Source organism: Hydra vulgaris, chromosome 06 (assembly GCF_038396675.1).
Source record: "Hydra vulgaris chromosome 06, alternate assembly HydraT2T_AEP".
Taxonomy (NCBI): Eukaryota; Metazoa; Cnidaria; class Hydrozoa; order Anthoathecata; family Hydridae; genus Hydra; species Hydra vulgaris.
In genome coordinates this window covers 13,893,245-13,909,889 of record NC_088925.1, presented here as the reverse complement: position 1 = coordinate 13,909,889, position 16,645 = coordinate 13,893,245, and the positions used below count along the sequence as shown (strand labels likewise).

At 27.0% G+C, this 16,645-nt stretch overlaps 1 protein-coding gene across 1 annotated transcript in view; it reads left to right on the top strand.

The window, feature by feature from the left end:
* The window catches only part of LOC100206601 (CLK4-associating serine/arginine rich protein), a 53,244-nt gene that overhangs the window by 25,360 nt on the left and 11,239 nt on the right, over window positions 1-16,645 (top strand). The window contains exons 8-15 of the mRNA XM_065799275.1: window positions 5,712-5,749; window positions 6,379-6,437; window positions 6,539-6,617; window positions 7,799-7,869; window positions 7,974-8,015; window positions 10,818-10,931; window positions 13,594-14,109; window positions 14,195-14,225. Of these exons, the coding sequence (XP_065655347.1) occupies window positions 5,712-5,749; window positions 6,379-6,437; window positions 6,539-6,617; window positions 7,799-7,869; window positions 7,974-8,015; window positions 10,818-10,931; window positions 13,594-14,109; window positions 14,195-14,225 (950 nt within the window). The remainder of the gene's footprint in view (window positions 1-5,711; window positions 5,750-6,378; window positions 6,438-6,538; window positions 6,618-7,798; window positions 7,870-7,973; window positions 8,016-10,817; window positions 10,932-13,593; window positions 14,110-14,194; window positions 14,226-16,645) is intronic.

The following is a 16,645-nucleotide window of genomic DNA, read 5'->3' as shown; positions in this document are numbered from 1 at the left end:
AGAGTCATGAAGTTAATTATTGAATGACTTATTAGAGTCATGAAGTTAGTTACTGAATGACTTATTAGAGTCATGATTCAACTAAAAATGGAAATAAAAATTTAAAAATATAATAAAAAGTAATAAATTAAAAAAGTATATTAAAATAAAAAGAAAAATCAGCTCACTGATGATACCTTTATTTGAATTAACTATATTATTAAAGTTCAACTTATGATGATCAACAAATCTTTTATAATAAATAATAAAATATAAATTTTTCAAATTATCAAATGATATTAAAAACTTTTTATTCATAATCTCATTAAAATTTTGATTAAAAAAACCTTTACATTAGATGACATATACATACATAGATGTCATCTTCGTATCTTTAAAGAAATATAGAAACTCCAAAACAATAGAGCAACTAATCAAACAAATTTTATTTTGAAATACTGAATAAGTAAATGTTCATAACATTAAGATAAATGCAAACTATTAAATTGAAAATAAATTATAAATCGAGACCTCCAACTTGTGATGAGCTCTGGCACTAATGAAAATACAAATTAAAATATTGTTATTTGTTTTCAAACATTTTAAACAAAAAAAAATTGTTGAAATAGAAACAACAAAAAAAGAGCATATGTAAATTTAATAAAAAGTTTTTATTAGACATTATGTAGACATTATGCAGACATTTTCTTACAAAAAAGAAGTGCTAAAAGACTTTTTTCTTAGCATTAATGGCTGCCATGAGTTCCGTGTTATTGTAGATGACAACATTGATAATAATGATGATAAAGATGATAATGATGATGATATATATATATATATATATATATATATATATATATATATATATATATATATATATATATATATATATATATATATATAGAGCCGGCTCGCGGGTATTTCTTAGTGTGTGCAAAAAAAAAAATGCAGCCTTAATTCTTAATTAGCCTTTTAAAAATATCAGAGAACAACAATCGGCTTAAATGAATGAAATTTTCATCTTCATAGTGTTTTGAACAGACAAAAGTTGCCCAAACAGCAGTTTATAACCTTTATACTTTTATATTTAAAATATTATCTAAAACGGTCCATTTAAGTAAGGTGAGTAGAGTGTTATATTTAGTCAAAAAAATGAAAGCAAAAATATACAAATATTCCTTCAAATCTTAATAAAGGGTCGCTCTAATTAAAGAAAAAATCATTATTCTAAATTTAAAAAAATTAAACTCATATTAAAATCTGGTATTTATCATTAAATTCATACGCTATTGACTACTTTTTTATACATATAAAAAATGAAAATATCATCGAATTTATAAGTTTGAAAAAAAAGTATGGAAAATTCGAAAATATATCGAAACCTAAATTATAATTTTTTTTATTGTTTTGGAAGTGACACTCTTCTGGCTTTAATTTGAGCAAATTCAAGTCTCAGCTCCCTCATATTTAATGACTTTGTTGTTTTGCTCTCAATAGAAATAATCGAAAGTCCGTTTAGCTTATCTTGACTGATGTTTAATAGTAAACAGTTTTTGATCAATTTTAGTTTGGAAAAAGATCTTTCGCGTTGACAGACAGTGACTGGAGCAGTTAGTAAGATTCTCAATGCAATACAAGTATTGGGGAATATTTCTTCAAGATCACGTGTAATTATAAATGTTAGAACATATAGTGGATTTTTTTTATCTGTTTTTCGTTGCAACAAACAAAGTTCAGGCCTTCCCAGGAGAGGCGTGCGGTCGCACGCCTTGAGTGAACACGGATATATTTATTTTTTTGGATAACTCGGCCACGCTTTTTTAGCATATATTAAAAATAACGCATTTTTAAAAAGACGCTGAAAAAATCAAATTAAATTCGTTGTATTATTTTGTAATTTTTTTAATAATTTATTCTTTTCATTAATAAGGAAATAATAACATAAAAATAATATATATATATATATTTTTTTTGAATTTTTTTTTCTTATAACAAATTTTTATTTTTTTATTTTACATTTTTTTTTTTTGAATTTTAAATTTTTTTGCATAAGTATGTCTTTTTACAAAAAATAACTTCTAAGTTCTAGAAGAATTATTATCTACAAGGTTCTTGATAAGTATATGAATGTTTAGCTCATTCGGTTAAGACATTACAGAGCGCCGCGGAGACCCGGGTTCGCATCCCGCGTCGGCAGAGCATATTTTTCAAAATTGATTAAAAAAGTTTTCGGTCACATTTTCTGTTTATTTTTTCGACTTGTCTCAAATATTGTTGCTGAAAAAATCAACACCTAAAAATATATTATAAATAATTATAATATAAATAAATATAAATAAATTTTTTTTTTAATGTTTACTAGACATAAAAAAAAAAATTGTAATAAGAAAAAAAAATTTTTTATAAATAAGTATAAATATATATATTTCATTTTTATGTTCATATTTTTATATTAATAATAGGAATAAATTATGAATAAAAATAATAAAATAATACGACAATTTAGTTAAGTTTTTTCAGCGCCTTTTTAAAAATGCGTCATTAATATATGCTAAAAAACCGTGGCCAAACTCTCAAAATATATATATATATGCGTGGTCACTCAAAGCGACCGACCGCACGCCTCTCCTGGGAAGGCCTGAAGTTCAGTCATCAATTCTTCACCAGAAATATCCTTTTCGTCTTTGTCGGTTAAAGTTTCTTCCAACAAATTACAATTATCTCTCAGTATACCTTCTTTCATGTTTGAAATATTGGGAATTTCAAATAAGAACTGAAAAGGAGACGTGATTGTTCTAAAGTCTTCAAAACGCTCCTTCATAGGTTTAATGGCACGACTGAAAAGTATATCAAAGAAATTTTTTTTGAATTTTGATCTGGAATCTAAAACAGGAACTTGGTTTGTTTCAACTTCGTCGTAAAACTTTTTTTTCCTGACTCTTTCAGTTGACTGATCGGTAAACTCAAATGTTAGACCCGAAGTTGTTGCCAAAATTTTTGCTGCGGTAACGTACTCATCAAATTTAGTCTGATTGTAACTGGATTCCAAAAATGCTAGAGTGGATTTTAATACTTCAATGGAAATTTTGACATTTGATGAACTTGACTGAATAATTTTGTTTGTGCAGTTTATTTCGTTCAATACATCATGCCAAATAATAGTTCCACATATGAATTCCATAGTATCCATTTTAGCAGCAATAGATTCAGCTGATAATTTGGTGGTTCCATCACAATCACTTTTGGCAACTTCACGCAACGCCTCATAAATCTTTTGCATATTTTCCTTGATCGCTTTTACAGCTCTGATTTGACTCTCCCATCTTGTATCACTTAAAGAATTAACTGTAAGTGATGGTCACTTCGATTCTAAAATACTCCAACGTTTTGTGGAACCGGAAAAAATGATATAAAGGCTTTGAAAAATTCCAAAAAATGTCAAAATTTCCAATCAAACAGTTTTACAGAATCAACAACAACAAGATTAAGTGAATGTGCTGTACAAGAGACAAAGAGTGCTTGTTTATTTCTATCTGAAATTTTCTTTTGTAAGCCCTTGTTTTTGCACCATTTTTGCATATTTGCACCATTGTCGTATGCCTGACCTCTCATACCTTCAAGTGGAAGTTTATTTTCATTCAATGAAGCCACAATTTTTTGCTCTTATCCATGACCTGTAAAATTAAATTTTGTTTATATCCGTTTCTTAACTTTTAACATATATTACATCAAAAACATCAGGAAAATTTCAAAAATTTACAAACCTGTGGTCTCATCAATAATAATAAAATTTAAGAAACTCTCTCGGATGTCGACAACCACTAAATTGTTATGTTTTTCTATGACGATATAGCGGATAATAAGAGTTAACTGTTCCTGATGACTGGCATCTGGCGTGCAATCTGCAATAATGGAGTAGTATTAAGCTTTCCGAATTTTTTTAAGGATTTCCTCTCTAGTAGCACGAGCCACTAACTGAACAATTTCTTCTTGGATATTTTTGCTTAAGTAATGAGTTTTGTTTGGATTTTTCCCTGGTTTGGAGACATAATATTCCATAATTGGGTCAAATTCTGCAATAAGTTCAACTATTTTTAGGAAATTTCCATTGTTTTCTTCATACAGTTTATCAGATGATCCTCTAAATGCTATGTTTTGTGATGCCATCATAATGATTATGGAAATTATCTTTTTTAAAGCATTATCCCATCGATCAATTTCCTTCAAAAAATGCTATTCAACAATCAACAGTTTTTGAACTCTTCTTTTCAACTCGATCCAATTGCCAAAGCTTTCAATATGATCAACACTAACTTCATGCCTCGTTAAATTTTGTGATAAATGCCTCCAGTCAGCAGATCCTGTTCTCGCAAGGGAAGTATCTGTAATGTTAAATAGTTTACAACAGAAACAGAATACTTTATTCACTTTTTCTGAACAAATTAGCCATGATCTAGGATGACTTTCACCATTCGAAATTTTTTGGCAAAAAAAGCTTGAGCTGAAGGAATGATTATCATAATTTCTTGGGTAACTGTTTGATTGACGGTTTACAGGGCCATTCATAACTATTTCTTGAATATTATGGTTCGCAAGAATCTGAGGCCAATCAGAAATTTCTTCCCATGTACAAAAAGGGAGCACCCCAGTTAAGTTATTTCGATTCTTGATTGAGAATTGAGTTTTGCTTGATTCTCTGTTTTGGTTCGATTCTTCACCTTCCATCTCGATTTCATGTACTCTTATCTCGTTTGAATTGATTTTATATGGCAAAGTTTTTATATCAGAATCATTGTTGGGGCTATAAAATGTTTTTGAACTTAAAAAAGTTTAGTTTAGTTTGGTTTTTATCATGTTCTTCCTGTTTCTTTAGCCGTTTCAGATGATACTGAAAACCGGACAACTTTTTTCTTTTATCCATTATCAAATTATATAAAGTTTCTCCCTTCTAAATAAAATTTTTAATTAAAAACTTGTTAGACAATATTTAATACTTTCGTAATTATTGTTAAACATACTAATAAAAAAATAAAAATACTAACATGTTTAAACAACTGATCAACTACAATAATAATGCTATTATGATAAAAGCATTGAAAACCCGTCCATTCAAAGAAACAAATTCTATTAGTACTAAAATATGCTGAATAAGCAAAAAAGAGTCCCTGAACTTTCTTTAGAGACATTTTTATAAGTAAATTGTTTACAAATATTAAATATTGAAATATCAATGTAATTTTTTACATATATATAATAATAATTTTTATCAAAACAAAGAATTTTTTCGGCAAATTTTCATTTAACGTTGATCTTAAAATTTGCCACCCCTAGAAAATTGCCGCCTGTGTGCATTGCACACTTGGCACACGCCACCAGCCGACCCTATATATATATATATATATATATATATATATATATATATATATATATATATATATATATATATATATATAATTGAAGTACTAGCTTTTAATGTAAAGGTTTTTTGTAAAGATATTCTATATATATATATATATATATATATATATATATATATATATATATATATATATATATATATATATGTATATGTATATATATTTATATGTGTATATATATATATATATATATATATATATATATATATATATATGTATATGTATATGTATATATATATATATGTATATATATATACAAATATACACATACATAGATATATGTACGTGTGTAAAATATGTATCTATATATTTTAGATATCAATGTCAATGTTTTGGAATTAGAAGAAGAACAGGTTGTTCAAAATATTTATTTTTAAATCTACTATAGAGTGTTTAGATGAGCATATGCTTACTAGTTATGCTTATCTTTATAGTGTAGCATTATAAAAAAAGAAGAAAAAAATAAAGAATGATGAAAGAAAAGATTTATGCCCGATGCCAAACCCTCAATTGATCTAGCAGCAGACTATAAGATAGTATATAATAAAGCCCCTGGCAGCAGGCTATTTTAGTGTGATGTCACATTGCTTATCTAAACACGCATTTATTGTTGTGCAATTTCATAATATTTTTTTGTAACATGTGTTAAAAATGTAGTAAGGAAATTCATATACACTAGGGTTATAAAGAAGTTCAACAAATGGGTTTTAAAGCAGGGTTATAAAGAAGTTCAATAAGCAGGGTTATAAAGAAGTTCAACATTCTTTATACTAGGAGTATAAAGGGGTTTAAACCCTTCTACATGTATATTAGCCTATATTTTAATCACTCTATACATGGGTGCTTATAATGTAAATTAAATGATATAGATTACATTACATTTAATATTAAATAATGTTAGATGATATACATTACATTCAATATTTTTATTAATATTTTGGTTTTTATAGTATTTATTTTTAATTGATTTTAAATTTATTAGCAAAACCATTTGGATGCATTAGCAACTCAATACGGAATTGGTTATGGGCAGTATTGCAAGTAATATTGCAATTTTTATTTTAATGTTTCTTGTACTTTTTGTATTTCAAATTTAAAGTAAATTTCTTCTATTTTTAATTTGAATGGGTTTTTATTTTTAGACAACTTTTGTTTGAAAAAAAAGAATTTGAATATGTAAAAAAGCTTGAGGAGGAAGAAGAGCAACGTTCAAAGATGCCAGTATGAAACTTTTAAAATATAAAGCTTGATTAAAATTGACACCATCGTAGTGAACTAAAAAGTCGAGAACAAAAAATAATAATGAAAAAAAAAAATTTCATAACTGTGACAATTTTTTGAATTTTTTATAAAGTCATTGTTTGATTTTGCTTCCCTAAGCTTCTTACATAATTTGTCTTTAATAATTCCCCAATAATGCTCAATTGGTATCAATAAGGTTGCTGTTGTAAAAGTTTGCTGTGAATTTGGAATAATTGCAAGCCAATAGGTCAGGCTATTTAATACAAAAACACTTATCAAGACACTTTTCAAGGCTTTTTGATGAATTTCACTATTTATTGTAGAAAAAGTGGTAAAATACCATGATTTCAATCCACATTGACATACCATAAATTCATAAATGACTTTGCGAAACCATAAATTTTTTTAGTCTTTATCTTTGTTCTTTAGACTCCCATATAAAAATAGTGCTCTTGTATTGTTTTGAGACTTATTTTCACATAAGTTGCGTCATCTATAATTATTCATGTTGTTTTTTTCAACTCAATAATTTGCATAATTTTCCTGCACAACTTTTTGCCACTAAATCTTCTTCAGTATTGTGGTCTGGAACTTTATACATCTTAATGGACTTGAATTTATGGTGATATATATTATGAAATTATGAATTTTTCCTAATATTCCTCACTATTTGTCTGGTAGTTTTGCATAATAGAGCCAAACCTTGCTCAGAATTGTTTATAGTAGCATTAACTTTTGCCAAAGTTTTTCCTCAGTTTTTTGTTGCTTTTCAAGTTGTTGCCACTCCCAGGATTTCTATTTATTGTATTAAATATTAAATTCTCAAATGTTCTAATTACAGTACTATTAGAAAATCTAACAATTTTTACAATTGATTTTAGAAGCAAAATAAGGTTTTCCACTTTAGCCTATAAAATTTCATTATGCACTTGTTGCTTTTTTGTTGTCATTTTAAATAATATTATTACTATTAAACATTTCCATATTTGTTATCTTAGAAAATTTTTAAATTGAATTATTAATTACAATGAGGTAATTGTTTTTCTGGATAAAAACATTCTGTGTTATTTTCATAACAGACATGATTTTATAAAGTAAATTTTATTCAACTGAACTTTTATTTTTTTGAAAGATTTTTAATAAATTTTAATAAATTATAGGGAAGAAAAGGAAAATCTGCACGTAGAAGTCTTCGTATGAAACAAAAGACAATGAGAGGCTCTCCATTAAGGTATTTTTACTTTTAAAAACATTTTTTTTATATATTGGTTTATATATATTATTTATATTGGTTTATTGACAGCTTTTGTTAACTTATTATTTTCTTAACTTTAGTTTTGCACTTCAAGAAAAAGAAATCGAAAATGATCCTGATGGGTTTGTCTTTAAATAGTTCTACTTAAATGCATACATAGGGGAGACCGGGGCATGTTGCCCCACGGGGTAGGTTGGCCCATTCGAGTTTATTCAAAGGCTTTAACAAGCTGGGGATCTAAGTGAAGGTTGGTAGTAATTCAATCCTTCTTTCAAAAAAAAATCATATTTATCGGACCATATTTGAGTGTGAGGGGCCGTTTTAACACTTTTTGATAAAGTAAATTTTGAAAAATAATATTTTGAAAAGTAAATTTTGATTTTGTTTAACGTTTTTATACTCACTGACGTTTAACAGCATTATTTAAATGCCATATTTAAAGCTTATAGTGTAAGGATTATTTTAGAATATAATGTTCCACAAAATTAGTTGACGGTTTAAGGAGAAAGTTGTTTATACTCTAAACATGACAATGGGGCAGATTGGCCCGATGCAACCGGGGCACGTTGGCCATGTGGCCAACTTGCCCCGGTTAAATTAAGTGCTTCAGACATTTGGAACATTGATGAGACTAGAATCACAACAGTGCAGCGGCCTGATCGTGTTGTTGCATGTAGAGGCTTTCACCAGATAGGTTGTGTAACATCAGCAGAAAGAGGAGCATTAGTGATTATGGCGGTTAGTGCAATTGGTAATAGCATACCTCCATATTTTGTCTTTCCCAGAGTTAATTTTAAATCTCACTTTATTCGTGATGGACCAATAGGATGTGATGGATCAGCACAATCTTCAGGATGGATGACAGAGACAAATTTTCTTAAATATATCAAACTTTTTTCTATCTATGCACGTTGTTCCAATGATTGCCCTTGTTTGGTATTGATTGACAACCTCAGCTCTCATCTTGATGCAGCACTACTTGATTTTTGTAAAGAAAATGGTATCACACTTTTATCTTTTCCAGCACACTACTGTAGTCATAAATTACAACCATTAGGTAGAAGTGTTTATAATCCTTTTAAAAAGTTTGTGAACTCAGCATGTGATGCATGGGTTACTGTAAGCAAACAACCTATGGCTATCTATGATATACCTGGTATAGTAAAAACAGCACTTCCTAATGCTATAACTCCAAGGAACATAATTATTTGTTTCCAAGCAACAGATATTTATCCATTTAACAGAGATTTTTTTTCAGAAAGTAATTTTTTGCCATCATATTTAACAGATAAACCATACCCTAGCACTAAAATGTCATCTGTGGATTTTAGCATCACTAAACAAACACCTAGAAACGAAGTTTCAACTGTGGATTTTAAACAAACACCTAGCAACGAAGTTTTATCTGTGGATTGTAAACAAAAAAAATTCAAAAAATTTAATTCAAATGAATCAAAATCTAAGTAAGGAAATTTTCCAGATTTAGACAGCACATTAGGTGCTACTCCAAACTCACTTATACCATCTTCAAACCAAACTTATACTATCTTCAAACCAAACTTCACTTATACCATCTCCTGAAGAAGTGAGGCCTTTTGAAAAAGCTCAGCCTAGAAAAAACAATGTAAATAAGCTCAGAAATCGGAAACGAATTTCTGCTATATTAACTGGTATACCAGTTAAAAAAAGCCTTGCAATAAGAACAGAAAGCAGCAAAAGAAAAAAAAACAGAAGGGCTCAAATAATAAAAAAACTATTTTCTATCAAAGAAGTCGGTCCAAGTAACTCTAAAACAAGGAGGATTTTCGCCAGTCAACCTGTAAAAGAAAAACGCAACAAGAAAAACAAAGATGGTAATGAGGAAGATGTCTTGTGTCTTAGTTGCTTCAAACCGTTCTCAAACAGCCTTCCAGGTGCTGTGTGGATACAGTGTTCAAGCTGTCACTGTTGGGCCCATGTGAGTTGTGTAGAAAAAGATGCAAAGAACTTAGATTAAAAATATTTATACAGTTGTTAAATAAAATGTTATTGTTGTATTTTGTTTTTACTTCATTTTTTTGCAGTTTATTGTTTTAAAGTTGTTTCAATTTCGTTTTATCAAGTTATAAAGTTGTTTTTGCTCAATGAACGTTTTCCCACCTCAAAGTCTGCCATAAATTGTATGTGGGCCAACCTGCCCCAATCCTTGGGCCAACCTACCCCGATAACAGGGTAGGTTTTAAATGTGTTAAAAAGCTATTATGAACTTTTATTAATGTCTGGATAGTCTTAGGACTAGTCAACCTTTTTCCAAAAAAAATCAATTAAAAAACGAAAAGCTAAAAAGTTACACATCAAGGAAAAAAAAGGGCCAACGTGCCCCGGTCTCCCCTACATGCATATATATATATATATATATATATATATATATATATATATATATATATATATACATGTACACATCTTTTTTTTAAATGTATGTATGTAAGTATCTATGAATTTATGTATGTGTGTATGTATGTGTATGTATACACATACATACACACATACATAATGTGTGTATATATATACACACACTTTTTTTAAATGAATGTATATTTAGATAAAAAAGTTCATGGAAAAAATAGAATGACAATTATGTTTTTGTTTTCTTAGTTACATGTATATATAAAAGTTTCTTAGTTATACTGTAATTAATTTTATTATAAATACATCAGAAAAACAATTGTCAACAATAAATATATTTTTTGTATATTTATTCAAGCATTGTAACATTTTGTATATATGTAACATTTTCTATAATGGAACAGTTCAAATAGTATTTTATGATTTTAATATTTAAATGATGTATTCTTTAATTGAATATTTTTAATTAATTAAATATTTTAAAACAATTTAGTTAAATTGATTATTTTAATAAACTAATTACTCTTATGATTTTTTAGAGATGGTTGTGATCGTTCTTCATCATCACGATCGCCATCTCCACATACAGAAGAAAAAATTGAATATATTACAGAATTTGGAGGTGCTACAACAAACACAAATAAAGAAACCAGGTAGTTTTATTTTTTATAAAGTTACTAAAGGATTCCCATGTGTCAAGACATGTTATGTTTATTTTGTAAATAAAAAAATGAGTTTATAGTTAGGTAATCTATTAAAACAAATTATTTATTTAGACAATAACAAAAAATATTTGTTGTTTTGCCATTATATTTCCGGTTGAGAGGTCAATCTTAACATGAATCTGCATTTTTTTTTTTCGTTATAAAATTTTTAGTTTAAATAATAAATTTATACTCTTAGCAGAGAGTTTTTTTTTAACGATTTTGTTAATTAGATTGGGTTTTTCCTTATCAATTAGATTGGATTTTCCCTTATCAATTAGATTGAGTTTTCCCTTTTTATAAAAAAAACATTTACCTTACATTAACCATTTTAGTTCAATTGTAGGTTTTTGACAAAATAAAAAATGTAATTAAACAAAGATTAGTGTTTTTATACTTTGTTTTATTTTTAAGTACATTAAAGTGTTTAACTATTGAATAACTTGAGTAACTCTTTTCATAATTTATATTGTTGTTTCAGATTAACTGCAAAAGGGAAAACCCAAGTATAACATAACATTTATAATTCAAATTTTTTTTGAAGAAGCTTTACTACTGGAGCAACTTCAGAAATCATAATTCTTAATGATTTTGATGCAAGTAAAATAAGAGAAATAAGTATAGAGTAAAAAATAAACAAAGAGTGTAGATTGGTATTTTTTGGAGAAACCCCTCTTACACGCAAAAATAGTGTAGGGGAAACCTGGAGCTTACTGGAAACTCTTTTCAATGAAGATCTGCAAGGTGAAGTAAAAACTGTTTTTGTTTCTTATTTTTGGTTGTATGTGGTGATGGCAATGGTATGCCTTATTCTGCGCAGTCATTGATAATTTTTATTTGATGAACTTTTTCTTGCTTCTTTCCTCTTTTTTTTTTTTTTTTTTTGCTTTCTTACTAAGAAAACTTGATCAGTGTTTCACTCTTCACTTTCATGGATCATCTTTAACAAAAGACTCTATTTTTATATATTATATAAAAATATAGTCTTTTGTTAAAGAAAATATATTAGGATAGATCAAATAACTCACCCGTTCGGTTTATAAAATGCTCATGTAATGTAGTATTAAGGTCAAACACACCCAGTTCAAAATATTAGCTATTGCCTTCTTGAAATCAGCATCAATATGTTGATCAAAGAAAGACTAAGAAGATGTTCTTTTATCAAGAGATACAAAAGATGGCTTCTTTTGGAAACCCTTCTCTTTAAAAAGGGGTTTCCGAATTTAAAATTTGGTATTTATGTTACAATTAGATATTTGAACAAAGGCAAGGTTGAGGAGCAAGAAATCAAGCACATTTTTTTTCCATGCAAGTTTAGACCACCTTAGTTATAGCATAAAATCTCAAGCACTTTACAAATAGTTGGAACTGGATGATGAGACTATAAATAACCAAAAGAGTCTTACAGATTCCTCTGCATTATTTATATCACTCACTTCCTCTCTGCTTCTATTGGTTGTGATGCTATCATTAATAATCTGTACTTGCTTAAGAAACTACTTAACTATAGGATCATAGGATCATAACTACTTAACTATAGGATCATACTTAACTATAGGATCATAGATTCTCTACTGAAGCTGAAGTTTGTTGCACTGGAAAGTTGTTATTACACTAGTGTTCTTGTGTTCTACACCAGTATTTTATCTGTTTTCTTCTATTAGATTATAATTATTCTATTAATAGTTTTTTGCATCAACTCAATCTCACTAAATTAAGTAAGTTGGTAATTATGAACCAACTTTTAGTTTTTGAATGACTATACTGTAGTAACAAGGCAAATATTTATTAAAATGCTATAAATCTGGCAAATACGAGGGATGTTTTAGAAACCTTCAGTTGAATTAACTTTTTGATTTTTATCATCTAATTACATTTAGCTACCATATGCAGGGTTGTAGGTTTTTAGAAATGTTGTTTTTTGAAACATCCTTACAACATGTATAGGCTTCTTATATACAATCCTTTTTATACATTTATGTATAAAATAAACTCATATAATATATAGGTTTAGACAACTGCCATTGATGAAATTGCATATATTATGCAATTATGCTAATTTGTTTTTATATTTTTCAATTAAAATTAAGATTCTATATGTATGTAAGTCAGTCCCTAGATTAAAAAGGTTACATTGTTCATTATTTTGTTGTTGATGTCACAAATAAATTGGGACAGGTTAAGTAAAAAGTCAGGAACTTAGTTATTGAGAAAAAATAAAAATAAAAAGGCTTAATAAAACTTAACAAAACTTAAAAAAAGTAAAAAGGCATCCTTTTACTTTTTTTTTCTTCCTAATTACTAAGTTATCTTAGTCACTAAGATTAAAAATGTAGCATAAGGGGATGTGGTAAGATTTAAAATGTAGCGTAAGTAAATGCGATTAAATAAGTGAATAATGATAAAATGATAATGGCCGGTAATTTTGCCTAGGGTGATGTTCTTTAGACTGATGTTGTTTAGACAGGTTAAATTATTATTATTATTGTTATTATTATTAGTTTGTTATTGGATTTTGTTAAATTATTTGTTTACTAGATAGTTTGTTGTAAATATGAAGTAACTCATTTAAAATACATTTTATAATAACTATTATATCTGTTTTATTCAGAAAAGAAAATGAACAAGAATGTAATGCCAAAATTAATAAACAAAAACATAGCAACATTGAAGATAGAGATAGACATAGATCTAGATCACATGATAAAAAAAAATCGAGATCACATGATAGGCGTAGTTCAAGATCACGTGATAGACGTAGGTCAAGATCTCGAAACAGATATCGATCACCATCTCATGAAAAATATCAATCAAGATCTCAGGGACGTCACCGCTCAAAATCTAATGAACGCTATAGCAGTAAAAGTCGTCAATCAAGTCATAAATCTCGAAGTCGCAGTCGTTCACGAAGTTATTCAAAGCGTTCAAATCAAAAGCGAAGTAGATCAAGGAGTAATGAGCGAAAACATGACGATCGTCTTCGAAGAACAAAGTCAAAGAGCAAATCACCGTTAAGAAGAGACAATATTATTGACCGGGGTCTAAGAAAAATTTCTCCAAAACATTTGGAAATTTCACACTCCATATCGCCTCAAAGAATTGGTGGTTTAGTTCCTAAACAACCAATGTGAGTTAATAAATTATAGTAAGTTGAAGTTAATATCAGGTTTTGCTCTTGAGTTTCATAAATGTGTTTTTTTTTTCCTTCATAGGGCATCTCAAGCTAAAACTAATATTGATAAGGTAGTTTACATTTTTTTAAATTAAAGTTAAACAAGCATGTATGTTTGTATATATGTGTGTGTGTATATATATATATATATATATATATATATATATATATATATATATATATATATATATATATATATATATATATATGTATATATATATGTGTGTGTGCTCGCGCGCGTGTGTGTGTGTGTGTATTAGGGTGTTTCATATTTTATCAATTTTTGAAATTAAACTTGCAAATCAATTTATAAATTGACCATTTATATGAAAATAAGTTTGAGCAAAAAGTATATATATATGATTTTTAAGGTCCCCGCCAGTTTGGTTTTGGGCAAATGTTGGGTGTTTTAAAAGTCTGACGTGGACCTTAAAATTTATCCTATTAAATTTTTTATTCAATCAAACATATATTATAAAATAATATATGTTTGATTGAATATTAACTACATAAAAGGAGCATTTTGAAAAAACTAAGATAAGTTATAAGATATGCCATCAAGTTATAAAATAGGTTTTTGTAAAGAAAAAAATTTTTTTTAATTTCAGAAAATTCTGTAGCATAATTTTTTAATTTTTTCAACATACTTCTTTTATGTAATTAATATTCAATCCATCATGTATTATTTAAAAGAATAAAAAATTTTATAGGATAAATCTTAAGGCCTGCCAGGCATTTAAAACACCCAACATTTTTGCCCAAAATCAAACTGGCGGGGACCCTAAAAATTATATATATATTTTTTTGCTTCAAGTTCAATTTCAAAAACTGATAAAATATGAAACACCCTAGTGTGTATATATGGACAAATTCCGCAAGAAAGGAAGGGAGGGTGGGGGAAGCAAAAATATTATAAAAACACATACTAAACTCTATAACTCTTTTTTTAACTTTTTAAAAATACTTTTAAGCAAAAAAGTTGTTTAAAAAAATTATTTTACCATACATTAGCATGGTTTTAAAGTTATAAGGGTTGTATAAATGTGTTTTGATATTTATTTACAGCCCTGCTGTGAAGCGTTAAAAATCGTATCTTAAAGCTATAATTTAGCACTTTGATAATGTTATAGTGCATTTTTTAAACATAATTTACATAGCTTTTATTAATCATTTATATTTTTTTTCTTACATTATTGATTGCATCGATTTATTTGTTGTTTTTAATATTGGATTTTTCGTTACGACCATCACAGTTACAACCATCACGACAAAAAAAACATAAAAATGCTTGTAAAACTTCAAGTAAAAACTATGAAACTCAGTATGTAATAATATCAATATGTGCTAAATACACACACCAAATGATTTTTTTTTACCATGCCGTTCACTGCATTACGTCTGACTAAGTTGTTTTGTTCAGAAGCAGTAAAAGTAAACGTTACAACCGTCATGCTTAGAGTTACTTTTTGAAAAAAAGTTTAAGACTTTAATGCTGTAACTTTTTGCATACTAAATTTTTATGGTAGTGTTTCACATTTCTGGAATAATTCAAGTCATTTCCATATTCAGTTCATTTTTAATATGTGTATATATATATATATATATATATATATATATATATATATATATATATATATATATATATATATATATATATATATATATATATATATATATATATATATATATATATATATGTATGTATATATATATGTATATATATATGTATATATATATATATATATATATATATATATATATATATATATATATATATATATACACACTCAGTATTTAAGACATTTATGACTTCCTTCATTTTAATTTTTATTAAAGTAAATTGAAGTTTATTAATTTGATCATTCATTTCTGATGAGTATTTACTGATGAAACACTGTGTAAAATGAAAAAAATTTGATTAGAGATTTTCTATTAATGTACATGTATATATATATATATATATATATATATATATATATATATATATATATATATATATATATATATATATATATATATATATATATATATATATATATATGTATATATATATATATATATATATATATATATATATATATATATATATATATATATATATATATATATATATAAATATGTATACATATACATACATATATAAATTAGCAGAAAATCACTTATTAAATTTTTTTCATTTTGTGCAGGGTTTCGTCAATAAATACTCATCAAAAATGAATGATCAAATTAATAAAATTTAATTTATTTTACTAAGAATTAAACTACAAGAAGTCATAAATGTCTTTACTGCTGTAATATATCACACATTTGTGGAATATGTTGACACTATTATAAAAAGAATTCTTTAGAATTGTTTACTTCTGCTTTTTTTTCAAATATATTTTTAAAGGAGGATTTTTACTTTCATGTTCATACATGCATTTAGAAATCAGTTTCGATTTTTTATTGAAAATATTATTTTATGCAGATGCTGTTTTAAGGATGGACCGAT